At 42.2% G+C, this 21372-nt stretch overlaps 1 protein-coding gene across 2 annotated transcripts in view; it reads left to right on the top strand.

Annotated features, from left to right (window-relative positions):
• FGF13 (fibroblast growth factor 13) overlaps positions 1-21372 on the top strand; it is a 503531-nt gene that overhangs the window by 295503 nt on the left and 186656 nt on the right. For both annotated transcript variants that reach the window (XM_079910297.1, XM_079910299.1), the window contains one exon: positions 7071-7238. In XM_079910297.1, coding sequence (XP_079766423.1) covers positions 7071-7238 — 168 coding nt within the window. The remainder of the gene's footprint in view (positions 1-7070; positions 7239-21372) is intronic.

The raw sequence follows: 21372 nt of genomic DNA, 5'->3' as shown, positions 1-21372 counted from the left end.
AGGGTGGGGATCCTGGTACACTGCTCACCGGCTCCATCTCTGTCATGGGCAGCGTTTCCTCCATTGCAGCCACTACTATGTGCCTGCCAGGTACCGGGCAATGTGCTGGACTCTTTCCATTTTTGACCCCTTCTTCTTAGCACTCGCCTTCAAGGTAGGCAGGGCTCTCCCTAGAAGGCACTAATTTTATGCATGCAAAATTACCATGTGCAAAGCATTGTAGGCCACTAGGAAAGCAAGGATGATACCAAAAGAGACATTGTTCTGGTCTTCTGGGAGCTGACATTCAAGTTGTGGAGGAGAGACCATATATAAGAAAATAATTATCAATCTAACTTGTCAGTAAAAACCTAGGATTATGACCAGAAAGCTGTCTCAAGGCATGACAGGATAAATTTCTTAAAATGTCATATGGGGCTTCCCTGGTGGTGCAGTGGTTGGGAGTCCGCCTGCCAGTGCAGGGGACACGGGTTCGGGCCCTGGCCCGGGAGGATCCCACATGCTGCGGAGTGACTGGGCCCATGGGCCACAACTGCTGAGCCTGAGCTCTAGAGCCTGCATGCCACAACTACTGAGCCCACGTGATGCAACTACTGAAGCCCATGCGCCTGGAGCCCGTGCTCCGCAACGGGAGAGGCCACTGCAATGAGAAGCCCACGAGCCACAATGAAGAGTAGCCCCCGCTCGCCACAACTACAGAGAGCCGGCGTGCAGCAACGAAGGCTCAACGCAGCCAAAAATAAATAAATAAATAAAATTAATTTAAAAAATTGTCATATGGACATGAAGAGTCAGAGTGAGCTTTGTGGGAAGGCTGGGTGAAGAAGGGCATCCTTCATTTGATTCATAAGAATTCTTTGAGTGTGTTTTATGATGGACCCCACATATAGAATGGCGAATGAGACAACGAATGTTGCTGCCTCAGAGAGCTTGTATTCTTGTGGGAAGAGTCAGATGAGAGATACATACATACCTACATACATACATAAAATAATTACAGATTGTGACGAGTGCAAACCTACCTAACATGGCTAAAAAGACATCTCAGAAGAGGTGGCATTTGAGTAGAGCCTGAAGGACATAAAAGGGGCATCAGAGTGAACAGCAAGTACACGGTCTTTAGGCAGGAAAAAGCCTAGCATATTCTAGATACTAATGTAAAGCTAGTGTGTGGAAGAAGATAGGCATGTGATGGAATTGAGGAGGTGGGTGGCCACCGTGGTAGGGAGTTTGCATTGTATTCTACCATGAAAAGAGCAAAACAGCCTGAACAAACAGAATTGGAGGAAGGCTGGATAGTGCTTGGGGGTTGCATGGAGATGGGGGAGATCGCAAAGGCGAAGGTAACTGAAATTTCTAGAAATATTTTACAGTTATTTCTGTCTTAGCCAAATCAAATGATCATTAGTATTGATCAATTCAGTTCAGTAATTATTTATTTAAGTTACTCATTTACATTTAAACCTGCCATCTTGATAGTATCCAGTGTGGCAGTAAAGCTTGAACAATAGATACACATAAGTAGATAGAGTGTAAGTTGGGAGGCAAAATGGAGGTCTTAACTCATCCTGTGGTTGATGTACCTTTCAGCTTGACAGGTGCTCAGTGACAGGGAAAAGTAATCGCTCTAATTGCTCTTGTTTTCGTCTCACTTTCTTTCTCATTATGTGAGGACATTTGATAATCTGTACATTTTGCCATATTTTCTGTTTCATAGATATTTTCAAGTATTTGCTTGTTGAAGTCACTAACATATGTCTAATAACTTTGGTAGTCCCATGGCTGTGTTCATTTCTGTTGCCCTGGTGATCTCAGATTTGCTTTGATTTAAAATCACGTCATTAATTATGTTGAGTCATCTTTCTGAAGAGTTCATTTAAAAAGAGAAAACAACAGGGCTTCCCTGGTGGTGCAGTGGTTGAGAGTCCGCCTGCCGATGCAGGGGACACGGGTTCGTGCCCCAGTCCAGGAAGATCCCACATGCTGCGGAGCGGCTGGGCCCGTGAGCCATGGCCGCTGAGCCTGTGCGTCCGGAGCCTGTGCTCCGCAACGGGAGAGGCCACAACAGTGAGAGGCCCGCATACCGCAAAAAAAAAAAAAAAAGACAGAAAACTTCGTTGGAGACAGAGATAACCTTTGAGGCTAAGAAACACCGGTGATCCCCATCCCTGTTAAATATATCAATGTTTGTACAAAGCAGTCTTACCTTAGACTTTTTGGTAAACACACTGGAATCCTGGCTTCTAGGCTGTGCTTTTCCAATAGCTGTGTGGCTTGTCAAGTCACTTCCCCTTCTTGAGCTTTATTTACCTTATGTTTTAAGACAAAGGGGTTGCATTAAGTTATCGCTAAAGGAATTGTGTTTGGAATGTTGTGGAAGATTGTAGTGTTCGTGATACTACTAAATATTTGGGTAGGTATTTTATGTAACCTATGATATATATATATATATATATATATATATATATATATATATATAAAATTATTATTATTTTTTTGCAGTATGCGGGCCTCTCACTGTTGTGGCCTCTCCCGTTGCGGAGCACAGGCTCCGGACGCGCAGGCTCAGCGGCCATGGCTCACGGGCCTAGCCACTTTGCAGCATGTGGGATCTTCCCGGACCGGGTCACGAACCCATGTCCCCTGCATCGGCAGGCAGATTCTCAACCACTGTGCCACCAGGGAAGCCCCACCTATGTTATATTTATTGATAAAAGTTATAGAGTAAAACAGGAAGTGGATAATTTTTTGGGGGGGCTGCACACAGGCTTTCTCTAGTTGCAGCGAGCAGGGGCTACTCTTCGTTGAGGTGCGCGGGCTTCTTATTGCGGTGCCTTCTCTTGTTGCAGAGCACAGGCCCTAGGCGCATGGGCTTCAGTAGTTGCAGCATGCGGGCTCAGTAGTTGCGGCGCAGGCTCTAGGGCACGTGGGCTTCAGTAGTTGTGGCTCGCAGGCTCAGTAGTTGTGGCTCGCAGGCTCAGTAGTTGTGGCATACGGGCTTAGTTGCACCGCAGCATTTGGGATCTTCCCAGACCAGGGATCCAACCCGTGTCCCCTGCACTGGCAGGTGGATTCTTAACCACTGCACCACCAGGGAAGTTCCGGAAGTGGATTTTCTAAACATAGAAAGGGTAAATGATTGTTAACTTCTTTAACTAAAAAAATACATTTAAGAAGTATATTACTTGGAATTATCTTTAATTTTATCAAAGATTGTTGTGCTACAGATTGATGCTTTCTTTATATCCAGTTTGAAATGGGAACACTATTTCTGTGATCATGAGTACCTCAGACCAGGTCATCAGGTTTAGACATAAACTCTCTTCCCTTACCATGAATGACCCCCAACCCCTGACCATGACCTTGATCTAGGTGATTGCTGAGAAGCCTGGGGGAGAGTGGGGGTGGTTTAATGCCAATCCAGTACTGATGCTGGGAAACCAATCCTGGATGCAGGCTTGCCCACCTAATGGTTAGTCAATAAACACCTTTTATAATGGGAACTAGGTCTTTCATAAATTGTGCTCTTAACTGTCATGCTACCAGTAAAGTCACTTATTTTTGCCACCCTCATCTCTGCGTATGCCACCTGTCAGTGTCTGCGTGTCTGTGGGTGTGTGAATTTGCATGTGTGCACTTGTCTCCTCCAAATCTCAACCACTCTTGTGGGACTTTGGAATTCTGAGTAGGTGATCAGGGCCAAGGGCACTGGCTGAGTGGGTGTCATTTCCCAGCAGAGGCCTACTCCTTGACTGCTGTTGTCATGGGGCTCGCGGTGTTTCTCAAAGCATGGGCCCCACGGTCCAGAAATCAACCATGAGGGCTAAGCCACTCTTACCATCTTATCTGTCTTGAAGAGTCAAGTTGAACCTCTGAAACTGGAAGAGGTTTGGTGTAAATCTATCATCTACCTAATCACTGGAGTCTTTCATGCACCTTCAAGATTAGATAAATATTATTTAGAAGAACAGCAGGAGTCATTGAGTAAATGTGGACAAATGGTTCCAATGAACAAAGGCGAGAGTGGTTTTCAGAGGCTACAAGTGATGTGCAAGAAGAAATGCACTAGAAGGGGGAAAACAGCAGAAGTCATAGTACTAAGCCAGGGAAAGGCAAATCCCATTCTTTCTTCCTGTTTTGATGAGCTGACTTCTTTACAAGTGTCCCTCTTTTCTAGAGCTAGTGGCCCTTGGAAGCATTGTCTCCTCATTCTTTTTGTAAGGAAGTAGAATTAAGGTACCCACCTGCCTTGATGCTGGGGTCTTGTGGGAAGTCCCCTGTCATTCCCGCTGCTGTCAACTGCACATGCATCCACTGTCCTACTTGAAGGAGCCCTAAGAATAAATGCATTTAACGTAATAGTTTTAATCTTTCATCCAAAATAAATTTACATTCAGAGATTTTATACACCTGTGTGAGGTGTTGCGTGGATGATGCCACTTCTGTTTACAAAGTCCAAAATATTTTCAGCTCTCGTGTCAACATGACACCCAGGTGTACTGATAGATTGAATATTCTTTTTTTTTCTTTCTGTTTTGCCTGAATTGACTGATGTTTGGGGCATTGAGTGGAGACGGCCTGGACCCAAAGCTAAGCCATTAACTCCCAGGTGTTCACGATTTCCAAGGAAATGTTCTGTGCCTGTGGTCATTACTCAGATGGCACCTTAAATGCTCGCATCTTGGCACCTTTTGCACTTGCTAAATTCAGCTTGAAGAAAGAACAGGAGAGAGAGAATTTTGTGGAAAGCAATTATCTTGCACTTTTGTGACTTTCATGCTTTCCCATCATGATGAATTTGGGGGCTGGTTCTTGTATCAGCCACTGGGTTGCTTTCACTAGAATTTTGTTGTATGTTACGGATAACCAGTTGTATCTAATTAAACAATAATGATGTCAGTGCAAGGCATTTTCTGGGAATTAATGACCAGCGGGGAAAAGCTGATGGCTGGAGAGTCAGCCAAAGGCTATTACCTTCAGCCTGTCATTAATCTCCAGAAATGCCCATTTGTGACGTCATTTTTGGTATTGAAAAATGAAAATGGAAGACAATTTACTGGTGTTTATCATGTACTTCTGAATAGCAAGTTCTCTATATATTATCCAAAAGTTGTTCTTTTTTTTTAATCCTCCAATTGTCCTTTAATCTTAAAATTTGTTTCTTATATACAGTGCATGAAAATGGGATTTCTCAGCTTCTGTATAATCATGGGCGGGGTTTTGCTTTTTTTTTTTTGAGTTCCAAATTTGGGAGGTTTCCCTAAATTTTTTTTTTTTTTTTTGCGGTACACGGGCCTCTCACTGTTGTGGCCTCTCCCGTTGCGGAGCACAGGCTCCGGACGCGCAGGCTTAGCGGCCATGGCTCACGGGCCCAGCCGCTCCGCGGCACGTGGGATCTTCCTGGACCGGGGCACGAACCCGTGTCCCCTGCATCGGCAGGCGGACTCTCAACCACTGCGCCACTAGGGAAGCCCCCTAAAATATTTTGTATGGTAAAATCAGAATTTATCTTTACCTATGATGCTGGAATTTGATAAGTGTCTATATTGTCGTAACTAACTGCTCATGGCAGGTAATGGTTGCAAATGGTTTGAATAGCAGCTGTTGCTACCGAAGATGTGCATTCAACGACCAGATTCTAAGAAGTTATAGTCACATTCCTAGTAGATGAAGGGAACTCTGCCAGGAAAAGCAGTGGGGGTTTGTCTATATAGTATTTTTGATTAGTGCTGCTGGGAGCTAGAGGAAAATAGAAAGAGAAGTAACTAAAATATTCATCACCTTCTTGCATAATTTAATGACTTATAAAGGAAGACAACAATTCCACATACAAGCAATCTATCAAGAACTTGTTCTAAACTCATAATACGAATTTCAAAGTTATGTTGGTTTTTATACCTTTTTTACTCCTACATGAAAGAAAGTTCTTAATGTCCGTTAGGATCCCAGCCAGTGAGCTGGGAATGTTTTGCCAAACATGGAAGCTTGAGATCCCATCTAATTTCAGCCATAAGCTGTTGGTATTTTACAAACACTGCAGCATTATTCTCCCCATAGGAAGTGTGCCGCTGGTGTCAGTCTTTCTCAATGCATGTTAAGTGTATGCATTTGGGGGAGTAGAATGAGTCAGCTCGCCGTGAATCATAGCTTTAGGGGCACTGACTCACTCCCAGTAAAATGGGATGGCCTCATTGGGAAGGGCATGAAAGAGAAAAAAATCCATGCTGGGGTCAGTTCTCTGTTTCTGCAGATGCAGATCAAATTTGCACCCACTTTGGTGGGTAGTTACCAGGCTAAAGAATGTTGCAGCAGACCCTGTAAAAGCAGACACCTTGTTTTTGCAGGGAGAAAACACTAGAAATTCAGTCTTGCTTAGGAAAATGCACAAAGGGCCTAGCAAGCTGAGAGGGGCTTGGTGTATATCTGAGGCCAGAATTAGTGAACCAGGCCCTGCTGTTCCGCAATTCAAGGTAGGTCTTTGAGCCAATGTTGATTATTAGGCTCTCAACTGGAATTTGTTCTCTGCATTAGGGGGTTTCGAATATGTGAAGAATGTTTGTGACAGCCCCAGTTCTCTTTGGGGAAAAAATGAATTCTTTTGTCAGACTCAGTACATAGTGCATGGAAGCCGGGCCCTCTCCAGGAGCAGACTGAGGAAGAAAACCTAAAGTAATACACTGAGAAGTTGGTGGACATTTGCCATTTTCACCTGTAAATATTTATATTAGATTTCAAGCTGAAACATGTGAGCTCTCCATGGTGTTTATTTAGATACAATATGGTTATTGGTATTAATATGTTTTATTGTTCATCCGGGACAGTTTAACACTGTTAAATTTTCATTATACAAGCAATCGAGGTGTGTATAGCTGAGTAAACTATTCCCAGGGCTTTCGTATTATAAAACTAAGCCCTTAAAAAGAAAACCCCCAAGCTATGCAATGCTTTTCTTTGAAACTTTTCTTGGGAATGTTGTTTCTGTAGTCTTCCTGGGAGTAGAGTTGATGTAAGACGTTCGCTGCTTTCCTGAAGCTCTAACTTGAGTTCATTTTGTTATGTGGTGACCACAGTTCTGGATGACGCCCCCCCTGGCACACAGGAATACATTATGTTACGGCAAGATTCCATCCAATCTGCGGAATTAAAGAAAAAAGAGTCCCCCTTTCGTGCTAAGTGTCACGAAATCTTCTGCTGCCCGCTGAAGCAAGTCCATCACAAAGAACACACAGAGCCCGAAGGTTTGTGCACGACGGACGTGTGTCTTGCTTGTTTCCTCTCATTCTTCTTTCTTTCTCTTTCTTTCTGACTGTGCATTGCCCTCTGCTGTGCTGTGTGTTGTTCGGCCCCTGACATCGTTCCGAGGCCCCGTGGCTCGCCAGTGAGTGTGTTATGCAGTCTCAGATGGGACACTGTATAATACAGTCAGATCTGGCTGGGCGCGCAGCATCTTCCTGCTTCTCACAGCTGACACGTGTTCAGCTGGTGTCATGACACTGCCCCGTTTTGGCTGCTAAAGTTGCTTGCTCCCGTAGCCAACATCTGGCCGAGTCTGGTCCCATCACATCGCCTTCCTGAAGCAGCAGTCGGCTGAGGAATGGCCCTTCCAAAATGAAATAATGAGAAGATTGTTCCAAATTTTCTCACTCTTCTCCACTCCATAAAGCCTTCTGCCTTGTGTTCGAAGAATGCTCATGATCTACTCAGTTGGCTGAAGCAGGCCCAGACTTCCCCTGTCATGCACGCCCGGTGCGCTTTGCCATAGTGAAATGCATGCCTCAAGGAAACGATGAGTAGTTTGTTTTTCTTTGCAGCTCAAGTACAGGTTTGGAAAACTCTACTTGCTGTTACTTAAACTGAGGTCAATAAGGTATTCATCGCAATCCGTGCTACAAATCTATCTGTGAAGTGCCTCGTCTCTAGAAAGAGTATTCATTCATTTTTCCACCTGTTTTGCATATATCAAACAGGGACATTTTTCACATTACAAGTGTGGTCAACTTTTTGCCATCTGTGTACGTTTTGATTTCCAAAATGACATTTGAGAAGTATACTTATGGTAAAACAGCTCATGTTCTCCCACACCCCTCCCCCCCAACCCAAGATCAAATACTATCCATGCAATCTACCAGTGAATGATGTTGGGGGTGACAATATTCACTAGTCCTTTGGCATTCGGTGTACACGTTCGCATAAATGGTTCTGGTACGATTTCTAGAAGTGCCTTTGTTCCGATTTCAAGTTGCCCTTTTTGCAACATTATGAGATCTTCAGTACAGCTGTCTTTCTGCTGTGTGGTTCTGTTCAAAGTTTGGTGTTTGAGGAAATTAATCCAAATTGAGTCTAGTCTATAGTTTTGGAAGCAAATTTTTACATCTCAAAGCCTCCCCTTTTTCCTCCCTTCCAAACAGAGCTTTAAATGTTCTTTGGCAGAAAATGAGAAGTGTACACTTTTCTATGCTTAATTCTATTTCAGCAATAGAATAGAGCATTTGCCTTTACTTTCCACTCATACTCCCGTATGCAAGCTATCCACTTTGCACATGAGTGCTGATGTCATCTGGAGATATAAATGGTGGCCCTTTACAGTGGGTAAGACAAATTTTTGGTGGTTTCATAGAGAAGATACTAACTTGATTTTATGCTTCACTGAAACAAAAAAATTAAGCCAGTGACAATGACTTTATATAATGCATTGCAATATTTTCTTTCTTTTCTATAAAATGATATCTGTATGTGATATATATCTATCTCTCTCTCTATATATATATATTTGCAAGCGCAAAAACAGTGTCTGTATGAGAGAAATATACTATTTATTATGTAATTATGTTCTTATGGATGTGTGTGTCTGTATTACAGATACTATACTATTTTTGTACTTGCACATCGTCCTGAAAAACAAAAGTTGGTTAAATTCAGTCAAGCAATTGGTTAGAAACTTACTTCAAATTGTTTTAACAATTCTCAGATTAAAAAAAAACAACATTTGAATAACTAATTTTAATGGGTGTGTTCTTATTACATATAGTTTTTTTTTACATCTTCATTGGAGTATAATTGCTTTACAATGGTGTGTTAGTTTCTGCTTTATAACAAAGTGAATCAGTTATACATATACATATGTTCCCGTATCTCTTCCCTCTTGCGTCTCCCTCCCTCCCACCCTCCCTATCCCACCTATTAGTTTTCAAAATATCTGGAGTGTATCGTGAATAATGTTATGAATGTTTTTAGATATGAAAAATTCTTTAGAGAATGGGTTGCAGTGAAGCTCTCTTGTACAAGGTTTGGATACTTTTTAAGCTGGCTGTCCTTGTGTTAAATGTGGCTTCCAGCCTTTCACTTTTGTATACTTTGATGGTGGTCATTGTCTGCTTTCAGACTGAAGGTTTCCCTTAGTCTTGCTCTCCTGGAATAGTGAAAGCTAATACTTCCCTCTTGATTTGTATGAATTATTTATAAATAGTATTAGATGCATTAGAGGTTTTCTGGGATGATATTTTGACACTATTTACAATTTTACTGTACCCCCTTTAAACAAGGAGCCAGAAGCTAATGGTGAACCCAGACCTTAAAATGAATACACTTGATCTCTGTACAAATTAACAGGATCCCGAAGACCTTAGATGGGGGCGAAAGGAAGCATGCTGTGGAAGAGACCTCGGATAAATAAGGAAACTATGCTAAGAAATTAACATGCTTACTTCATGTAGGATACAGAAGGCCAGAAACTCATCATTGCCAGGAGGTGAAGTAACTGTGGGTTTAAAAGGGTTCAGTGGCCGTTCTGGCGACCTGGAAGATTTTTGCAAGACTGGTTTTTAAATTCTGTAAGGTACAGTCTTCAGTTCTCTCTTTCAGTTGTTGTAACATTTTATTATGATTAGTAGAAATAAGAGATCGCTTTACTACAAATGGATAGACTCTCAATTCTAAACTGTATCCATACCTTGAAACATTTTATTCTCACGTGAAGCATTTTGAAGAGAGAGTTCCTCTCATGGTCTTTCTGCCAAAGCATGAAATTGACCTTGACTGTGGCTGCCCACCAATTCCACTGCAGGTGAAGGCAATGGACAGGGTGGCTAAGCCATCCATGGTTTGATCTGTGCAATGCCAAGCTGCCGGTGTGACCTCTTCTAATGCGATTGTGTGTGTGCGGCACTCATTTGAAAAATGAAACACTCATTGAAATTTGGGGGTGAAATGTAAGTTAGAGTTGGATAAGTCTTACAAATGATTAAATTAGATCAAAGAGGTTTATGTGTATTATGATACAGCTGGGATTAATTTTCTTCTTCCTTACTGAATTGATAAAATCTACCAACTGTTTTTGCATTATTATAAAGTCTTCGTGTTACTTTTGGTTGGTGATGTTTTTATAAGGGCCAGGTTATTTCTATAATTTATGATGATCTGAGATTTGGTACAGATAACTTATTTACAATTGTTCACAATCATCTATCTTTGAAAAGACATTTTTGTATTGTGTCCAGGGCCCTCAGAATTCATGTAAAATAGTACATGGAAGGCCTGATATACCTCCCTGGCTTTTCAGGATATACTAAGGACAGATTACACTTTGCCAAAAACAGCTCTCTATTTCTGAGCAGCCAATTCCAAAATAAGTTCTTTAGTTTGTTCCAGATACTTGTGATTTTCGGTGATGTGATTATTTCCATAAAAACCACTTACGATGGAATCTTATGTGAGTACTGGAATTTGGGTGAAGAAGCACATACAAATATCTGAGAGTCTAATTTGGCCCAGTACCAGCAACGCTCTTTGTTATAAGAAAGCCACATGGAGAGTGGAGATCGTTACCAAAATCTTTTTCTTCCTGTTCCAGGAGGCTCTTGGCAAGAGAAAGTATAATCATCAAAGCTTTATTCTTTTGTTCATTTTTTTCCTTTCATTGTCATGTGTGCCAAAATGAAATCACTGATTTAGAGTAACTTCTGAAAGCCAATCTATTATCAGTATAGTTTGTTGCTTCCGAAATGCCAGTCATTGGGCTTTTACTGATGTTTGAAGGTTGTTCAGAAGAATTACACCAAGATATACATGCTTACAAGTAGATAATGTTGAAAATCTACAGAGAAAAAGAAATCATGGATTCCCAGCATTTGCTTGTAGGATTGAAAATCCTGATCACAATAGTAAATTTGAAGGAGTTCATGCAATATAGGAAAGTATTACAAAGCTCAGGGTTTTGTCACCATCTTTTAATCAAGCATCTGGCCTCCTTCCTACAGTCCTGTTTTCATGTGATTTAAAAAAAAATGTTATATATATATTCTATCTCCCCCCTCAGGACATCCATAACCTTTTTATTCAGAGGGGCATCCAACCACAGTGACTTTGGTTGGAGGAGAAGAGAATCTGTGCTCCAGCCCGGTGATGAAATATGCCAGCTTTCACCAACCAAAAGAGAGCAAAATTATGTGCCAAACGTTAAGGGCGCATATTTGTAACAAGCACAATGTCTGTTACTCTGATACTGCCTTGGTTTCTTTATCCCAGAAAGAGAATATGTCACCATGAATATCAGTCTTGCCTAAATGGTAGGAGAGAAAGACGGTAGGAGAGCATTTAGGAACATGCCGAGGGAAATGTTTTTATTTTCATCCTCACCTTTTCTTTAACTTTGTTGTCTCCTGTTTTGTGTCTTCCTCATTTTCATACTAATTTGCCGTTTGAGAAAAATGGGTGTAATGCTGTTTGAATTAATAGTTCAATAAAACGAAGCCACCTCTGATGCTTGATATCTGAAAATGTCTTGACTTGCAGGAAGGGTATAACTGCTTCCATATCTGTCCCTTTGAAGATGAGAATTGAGGGGATATTCCTATTTGATTAGAAGAACATGGGGCCATATGTTTGGGTGGCTCTGTAGAGATAAAAGACCTTATTCTGAATCTTTTAATTTCAAAATAACTATGACTTAGGGTCACCCTGCCTTTGTTTTATGGCATGAAGGATGACAAAACAACAGCAGAGAGGTTTCTTTGCTCATTGAAGCCATTGGCAGCTTAACTGCAGAGTCACAAGAAGGAGTAAAATATTGGTCCATATGGAAATCGAATTAAAAAGCCAGAAATCTGAAGGCCTTGGTGATTAGCAATGAATAAACACTGTCCTCTCCCCATAAAGTGATCAAATGTATTTCTCTTGGTTACTTGTCAGCTACTTCTTAGAAGACAACTTGTTATCTCCTAACAACGTTAGGGAACTAGTAATGGCACTGAAACACAGTCTCTCTTCTCTCCTATTTCCCTACGTTATGGCAGCAAATACAACATTAAGTTGTATTTGGGGGATAGTTTCTACTCTCTGGAAAACTCATAATTCGATCAAGGAAGTATATACACCACAGCCACTAATTCAATTTCAGGCCAGGATGCGCTTTTATTATTCTCTTATTAGATACACGCATCTCAGCTCAGTCTCCAGGCTGGCTTTTCTGGTAGGAACTAACAACCTTTTATTCTTTGATGATTCACTTTTTAAAGCAACAGGCCTCCCTTCCCCCTTGAGCCTTGGTGTTCCCGTCCTGACAGTGGTGATGTTTCCTGAGAAGTAGTCTCTCCATTACAACTCTCTTGACTGAGGTTTCCCTCGGTTATCTGCCTCCATTTCAAGTATTTATGTTTAAATGAACAGTGCCCTGGGAAAGTTCCCGGAAAGGTCTTACTGGATGAACGATGGTGGTGATTCTGATTTTAAAACAAAGTCAAAATCTAAGTGCTGATCCATGAAAACAATCTGGAAGTTATCTATCCATATAGCGCTGCCCCCTTCAAAGCTGCTACATCAGGGATCGCATTGCCAACATGCTTCCGGGGCTCTGATGTCTCAGCAACACCTACTGGTTTTTTCCTTTTCACAGCCAGTTAATAAACCACTTAAGAAAATCTGCCTTTCTGACCCAGCACGGTATGACCCAGGTAGACTGTGGTCCACATCCGAAAAGGCATAGCCTGGATGACTTTGAGCTGTTTCCCCAGTCAAGCCCAACCCTAAGGCCTGGAGGTCTGCCTCTGTGAAGGAGATGCACCAGATGTGCTGTTGCTTCAGCTCTAATTTTCACTCCTTTGTTTTAAATGATAACTTGTTTGCCTGGTTGAAGAGAATGCAGAATTAACTCTACTCGCTTGCACGTGTTCTTCAATAATTATTGGATCACTATTTTCCAAATTATGTTTCATGAAACGCTGATCATATGTCTTTGTGAAAAGAGAGATCACATACACGTTTCCTGAATTCCACACCATTCTTAGAGAGTATTAAAGGTTTTAAGGAGTCTTACAGGTTAGGAATTTGTCTCTCTTTGGGCAGTTCAGTGGTAAACAACATACTCCAGCTATCAGAACCTTTTTATTTGTAATACGTAGTAACATCCCACAAATACGCTTTGGGAAGTGCCATGCTGGCCCCACTGAGCCGCGTGTTCCCATCAAAGCTGGGCTCTGACAAGTAACACACTTGAAGATGAATGCCGTTCCCTTGTTCTCTGACCCCCGCCTGCTATCTTTAGGGAAGTCCTACTCCAAATGTGGTCTGTGGTTCAGGGCTGGGTCTGAAATTGTTTGTTACCAGTCCGTGATGAGATGAGGAGCTTGTGCCAGAATGCAAATCAGTGCACTGTTTCTTTCCTCAAGAAAGTATTGCTGTCTTTCTGCATGTAGATCAATGAGGTTAGAACACTCCCTCACACCCTAAACAAAAATAAACTCAAAATGGCTTGAAGACTTAACTATAAGACATGACACCATAAAAAATTCCTAGAAGAGAACATAGGCAAAACATTCTCTGACATAAATCATAGCAATGTTTTCTTAGGTCAGTCTCCCAAGGCAATAGGAATAAAGGCAAAAATAAACAAATGGGACCTAATCAAACTTACAAGCTTTTGCACAGCAAAGGAAACCATAAGAAAAACAAAAAGACAACCTGCAGACTGGGACAAAATATTTACAAATGATGTGGCCTACAAGGGCTTAATTTCCAAAATATACAAACAGCTCATACGATTCAATAACAAAAACAAACCACCCAGTCAAAAAATGGGCAGAAGACCTAAATAGACATTTCTCCAAAGACATACAGATGGCCAACAGGTACATGAAAAGACACTCAACATTGCTGATTATCAGAGAAATGCAAATCGAAACCACGATGAGGTATCACCTCACACCAATCAGGATGGCCATCATTAAAAAGTCTGCGAATAATAAATGCTGGAGAGGGTGTGGAAAAGGGAACCCTCCTACATTGTTGGCGGGAATGTAAATTGATGAAGTCACTATGGACAACAGTACGGAGGTTCCTTAAAAAACTAAAAATAGAGCTACCATATGATTCAGCAATCCCATTCCTGGGATTACATCCAGAAAAGACAAAAACTCTAATTTCAAAAGATACACGCATACCAATGTTCATAGCAGCACCATTTACAGTGGGCAAGACATGGAAGCAACTTAAATGTCCATTGACAGATGAATGGATGAAGAAGATGTGGTATATATATATATACAATGAAATACTACTCAGCCATAAAAAGAATGAAATAATGCCATTTGTAGCAGCATGGATGGACCTAGAGATTATCATACTAAGCGAAGTAAGTCAGAACGAGAAAGACAAATATCATATGATATCACTTATATGTGGAATCTAAAATATGCTACAAATGAACTTATTTACAAAATAGAAACAGACTCACAGACATAGAAAACAAATTTATGGTTACCAAAGGAAAAAAGGGGTGAGTGAGGAATAAGGAGTTTGGAATTAGCAGATATACACCACTATATATAAAATAGGTAAACAACAAGGACCTACTGCATAGCACAGGGAACTCTATTCAATATCCCGTAATAGGGTTTCCCTGATGGCGCAGTGGTTAAGAATCCACCTGCCAATGCAGGGGACACAGGTTCGAGCCCTGGTCCGGGAAGATCCCACATGCTGTGGAGCAACTAAGCCCGTGTGCCACAACTACTGAGCCTGTGCTCTAGAGCCCGTGAGCCACAACTACTGAACCTGTGAGCCACAACTACTGAGCCTGCACGCTAGAGCCCGTGCTCCACAACAAGAGAAGCCACCGCAGTGAGAAGCCCATGCACTGCAAAGAAGAGTAGCCCCTGCTCTCTGCAACTAGAGAAAGCCCTCACACAGCAACGAAGACCCAATGCAGCCAAAAATAAATAAAATTTTAAAAATATCCTGTAATAAAGCATAACGGAAAAGAATATGAAATGGAATATGTGTATGTGTGTCTGTGTATCTCACTTTCCTGTACACCAGAAACTAACACAACATTGTAAATCAACTATACTTCAACTAAAAAAAAGAAAGTATTGCTGTCTTGCTGTGAAAAATAGTGTCAGCTGAACTAAATAAAAAATGTGCTTAGTTACAAGTTCACGTATCAGCACTAAGTCTTTGGACCCAACATTCAGCAAACTTGCTTAGATTACTTCAGTGATTCTCAACCTCGGCTCCACACTTGAATTATCTGAGGACCTTTTAAATAGTAGTGATGCCTGAGCCCAACATCAGACCAAAATCAAGCAATAACCAATAACTTGTCCAAATGAAAACCCTGCAAAATCTCTTGTGGCTGAGTCTTGACATGGGTATTTTTTTTAAAAAAAAAAAAAGCTCCCCAGGTGATTCTAATGTACTAACAGGGTTGGAATCGCTGCCTTAGAACAAAATTACCTTGGCATAAGGTTCGTTGTATGATGTCAGCTGTCCATTTACAATTCTTATCATGCTGGTTGCATGAGCCTCTTCAGGAGGTGCCCTGTGATTAGAGGTCACTGCTGGACAGGCAGCACTTATATGACCTTTAGAACTTGTGTCCATGTAAGGTATCCATCCTTCCCAACACACACACACATTCTCTCTCTCTCTCTCTCTCTCTCTCTCTCACCTTTTTGAAGTTCCCTTGCCTCATTGCCTCTCTGTGCTTTTAGAAATACAATCTGGCTTTTCCATAGGAGCGTGGCAATCTGCCACCTTGTGATCAGCCTTCTTTCTTGCAAGCAGTGGTTGAAACCTTGCTCTGCTCTCTGTGATTCTCGGGAGCACTGTGATCATACTTAAAGAAGAAGATGGGGGAGGAGGGGAAGGAGGAGAGCGTCTCCACATGCCAGAGGAGGACTTCTACGTGCTTCTTGACTTCATTGCTGCTGCTCTAGGGTGAGATTGCAGAAGTTGCCGCCAGCTGCCCCTGATCTGGGTATCTGTCCCCGAGGCTGTCGTCACTGGGGCATTTGCCCTCTTATCATCCAGACATCACCAGCTCCCACAGTGTAATGTGTGAAAACTGACTTTGCCATGATTGGGAGACTTTCAGTGTTATCTGTGTTTCTAAATCATTCCTAGCATTCTAAATTACATTGATTCAGGTATTTATTTGTTATACGCTACAGCATTTGTCAGCGTGCTTGAGAATATGCCGCTTGAATAATGCCCGTGGGAAAATGTGGAACAAGAGATATTACATCCTGCATTTTATCAAACACTTACCCTTGTCTTGCTTCACAGCCATTATCCACACTCACTCCGACACATCAAAATCACATGTTCACTTCCACCCATGTGCTAGCCTATTTCTACTTAGGAGCCCCAGCTATTTTAAGATATATATTTTCAGAACAGCTCCAGGTCAACCTTCAAGCATGTCCAGCTTTGGAAGCAACCAGTATACATTGTCTGGAATATCGGATCTCCGAGGAGGAAGGAAAAGGGAGCACAGTTCCACTGGGCCACTTCTACATGCAGTGAGAGCGCTGTGCAAAGCCCCTTAGAGGCAAGATCACAAAACCCCCGTAAGGTAGGGGCTGCTACCAACCTTTCACAGATGAGTAAACTAAGATATGGGAAGGTTAAGTCACTTCCCCAGCGAATGACAGGACTTGATTGAAACGTGGTTTTTCTGGCCTCCTTTTCCCCTCCATGGCTTCTCCATATGCTCAGTTTTGCCCCTCTTGCCCTGTACGTGCATTTGTTGTCTAAAAGCAATTTTTTTGCTGAAACATCTTAGTTTTAAAGGGAAAAATGCTGTCTGCACGCCATTCTCAGCTTTGCTGTGATAATACGTTGTCACAAGCAGAAGGGACTCAGGAAGTACCTGCTGATTCTGCAGGCCTAGAGTTAGGTGGAGTGTAGCACTCACAAGAAGGAAGTGAGATGACCCTCACCCTCAAGGAGGTGATGACCTTGTCAAGGACACACAGAGAAAGCGTAGAATGATTATGAAAAGCTAAATTCCATTTGAGTGCAATAGAACGTTCCCTAGATAAATAACATAACTGGTCACTTGCCTCATCTTTCTTTAAGCCAGAGGATGCTCTTCACCTATAATAGCAGAAATGAGGAAAGATCATTTCTCATTATTAAAAAGCTGATTCTGTTGGTTAAATTTTTTTTCACCACCATGGGGCTTCCCTGATGGTGCAGTGGTTGAGAATCTGCCTGCCAATGCAGGGGACACGGGTTCAAGCCCTGGTCTGGGAAGGTCCCACATGCCGCGGAGCAGCTGGGCCCGTGAGCCACAACTACTGAGCCTGCGCTCCGCAACAAGAGAGGCCGCGACAGTGAGAGGCCCGCGCACTGCAATGAAGAGTAGCCCCTGCTCGCCGCAACTAGAGAAAGCCTGCGTACAGAAACGAAGACCCAACACAGCCAAAAAATAAATAAATAAATAAAATTAAAAGTGTTTCTTATTAAAAAAAAAATTACCACCATGAATAGCAATGTTATTAAGACCTGCTCTCAGCATTTCCCCTTTTCTGTTTGATTAGTTTTTACCTAGAGGTTTAGATATTAGCCATGAGTTCTCATTACTTGTTGGAACCTTACTCTCTAGTCTATGGTAAATAGTAATGAAAACAGTAACGGACAATTATCCAGAATTTACTATGTGCCAAGTGCTCTACCTAATATTATCTTAAGTCTTACAAGAATCCTTAGAAGTAAGTAGGTGACTTTTTTTTCCTCTCCATTTTATGCAAGAGGAAATGGAGACTAAGAGACGTGAAATAACTTGTCCAAGATCACCTGACTGGGACATGGTAGAGCCAATACTCCAATGCAGCTAAGACATGGAGGGATCACGGGCCTGCTGTCAGAAAAACGATGGATTAAAAAGGTGGCTTGTTCTTCAGGGAAAAGAGAAACGGCGAGGTTGAGCTTCAACATGTGTACAGGGCAAATTCTTATCAAATATGGCTCTGTCGAAATGCTGTACAATCTTCAGTGTCAGAATTGGGATTTACTCACCGTGCTGGTGTGCAGTATTCAGCTGCGGGCCAGTTCTTAATCACCTCAGGCCAGTTGACCTTCTGCCTTAAAACCTTGGCTCACAAAATACCTGCTGACCTAAACCCCTGAATGACAAAACCTTCATTACATAATGAGAACTGACTTAAAGGCACATGAAGAGAAAGTCTTACCCAACTGGGTTGGATCGCTCTCAAGAGATTGTTCTATGTGACTTTCACAAGGAATGAGATTGCAGGAAGTGGTCCACTTCCCTCCAGAAGCATGAAGAAGGAGGTCTCGGGAATTTGTGTGGTCTGTTCTGTGTAGGAAGTTCCATACTGTGCTTTGGTTAGGTGCTTAGCTATCAAATTTTTAAAGCATCTTTTCTGTGCCAGGCACTTCAGATTTATTATTGCTATTCTTCCCAACCCATGAGGTAGGTGTCATCAATCTTGCAGGACATGGTGGGGATACTGGTGTGTAGCGATGGGAAATAACTTCTTCAGAGTCATATAGCTAATACGTGTCTTAATTGGTATCTGTAGCCTAGTCTTTTTATCTCCCAAGCCTGATATCCTCTACTGCACTGTGTTGCCTTAGCTTATCCTATACCCTGACCCCTGACTCCCTCTTTCAGGTGTAAAAGACCTGAGAAAAAGCTCAGCACCATACTTTTCTTGTTTTGCTTTGCTTTTGTTTTTTCTCCAAATTGATGTATAGTTGATTTATAATATTTGTTAGTTTCAGGTGTACAGCAAAATGATTCAGTTATATATTTTTTTTAATTAATTAATTTTTGGCTGCGTTGGGTTTTTGTTGCTGTGCGTGGGCTTTCTCTAGTTGCGGCAAGCGGGGGCTGCTCTTCGTTGCGTTGTGCGGGCTTCTCGTTGTGGTGGCTTCTCTTGTTGTGGAGCACAGCCTCTAGGCGCTCGGGCTTCAGTAGTTGTGACACACAGGCTCAGTAGTTGTGGCGCATGGGCTTAGTGGCTCTATGGCATGTGGGATCTTCCCAGACCAGGGCTCAAACCCATGTCCCCTGCATTGGCAGGCGGATTCCAAACCACTGTGCCACCAGTGGTTTGGAACTGGGAAGTCCCAGTTATATATTTTTTTCAGATTGTTTTTCATTATGGTTTATGTCAGGACATTGAATACAGTTCCCTGTGCTATACAGTAGGTCCATGTTGTTTATGTGTTTTATATATAGTTATGTGTATCTGTTAATCCCAGACTCCTAATTTATCCCTCCCTCCCTTCCCCTTTGGTAGCCATAAGTGTGTTTTCTATGTCTGTGAGTCTGTTTCTGTTTCGTAGATAAGTTCATTTGTGTCATACTTCAGGTTCCACATATAAGTAATATCATATGGTATTTGTCTTTCTCTGTCTGGCTTACTTCACTTAGTATGATTTTCTCCAGGTCCATCCATGTTGAAGAGCTCAGCAGTATCTTGTCCACTGCTGGTAAGAGTTGCTGTTAGAGAAGGACTACAGAAATCTCTCTCACCTCTCAGCAGAGTGCACGTACCCAGTGCATCCATTGGGAGACTTCCCTTGTGGGTTTCCCCACATCCTGGTTGAAACGTTGGTATCAGCAGTAGGCAAGGGGTTGAACAAACGGTCATCCCTGAGATTTGTCACATGCTCTTCTCCTTTGTTCCCTATATGAACATCTACTAAGTGCAGGTCATGTTTCCTGCAGTGTTTCCTTAAGTGGAAGAATGCTTCTAACCCATACTCTTCCTCATGGAACCACTAGACCTTGAAGCAGCCTTAACTGGTTGTGCCACGTGCTGCCCGCTAAGAAAAGGAAAGCAGTGATGCAGAGTTCTGGAACTTCTGTGATTCTGAGGTGGGGTCTGTACAGATAGAAAACGCCCATTTTAGGTTATCCAGCTTTGGGCACTCCCAGTGAGAGCTCAGGGGTTCCACCCATGCACTGAATTTTTGTGCCCACTTTGGAATGCAGTGATCTTGTGCACTAAAGGTGGACCCCTTTTTAGGTAGTCTGTCTGAAATGCAAGGAGGTTATAGGGACACACATGTTCATATTGGGGTTATTTGCTCCTTCTTTTCTTCTCTCTTGGTGTGAGCACATTCCCCCAGGTTATGTGCAGGTCCTCTACTTGGAAGCTCAATGGAGCAGGAACTGTCTCAGTTTAATTCTCCCAGAGACCTGCCATTGCCCGCACAGCACTGTGGACACAGCCTCTCCCCAAAACACAAAGCCCCAAGACAAGTGAAACATGCCCCTTGTGGTCACTAGTTGGCATTCAAAGAAGGTGTGAACACACGCACGTACGCATGCACGCACACCACTAGTTAAAACACTTTATTGCGGAAAAACACAAGCAAAGAAGTAGTAGAGCTCCCACGGCCCGTCTACTGGAGCCCTTTCTAGAATACATCCAGCCCACAAAGCCCAGCCTAATCACAGCCTTCTATGGGATAATGTGGGCTCAACGAGGTCATTCATACAGGGAGCACCTTTGTCTAGCAGGCTGCCTCAGGCTGTGAACAAAATCTACTTCTTTTCATGCAATAAGGAACAAAGGGCATTTCAAAAAGTAGGAGTTCTAGGCGCTGCCAGCCAGTAACTTTTCTGTTTTGTTCCCTCCTCAGCCATTTTCCTTCTGTAATCTCTTGATCTTTCTCTGAGAAGGTAGCAATTTTGGATTCGTGTTAGATTTGTGAACTGGGTCAGTAAATTTCTGATTGGCATGCATGGTTAGCTGTTCACTTAGTGGATAATTGGTTAAATATACCCAGAATATTTACTGAAGGAGGAAAAAATCCCCAAAGCACATCAGAATAGTTTGGGAGCCTTTTATTCTAGTGCAGCATTTTCTTTGGGAGCAGTTACTGGTGTCTTAAAAGAGATCTGCCTCCCTTCCCAATTAGGACTCCATTTAAACATACACCCTTTATTTCATCCCTACTAAATAGAGCTTTATTATATAGAGACCACAGGCCTAGCACTGTGTCCGTCAAGAAATACTCAGTAAATATTTATCATTACAACTAACCTATTCCAATAACAAATTTGATACTCTGGTTTAAACCTGCCATTTGCCGTAATTCTAGGCAGCAAATGACTGA

Source organism: Stenella coeruleoalba (genome assembly GCF_951394435.1).
Source record: "Stenella coeruleoalba genome assembly, chromosome: X".
Lineage (NCBI taxonomy): Eukaryota > Metazoa > Chordata > Mammalia > Artiodactyla > Delphinidae > Stenella > Stenella coeruleoalba.
The sequence above is the reverse complement of the archived record's forward strand: the minus strand, read 5'-3'. Positions and strand labels throughout refer to the sequence as shown.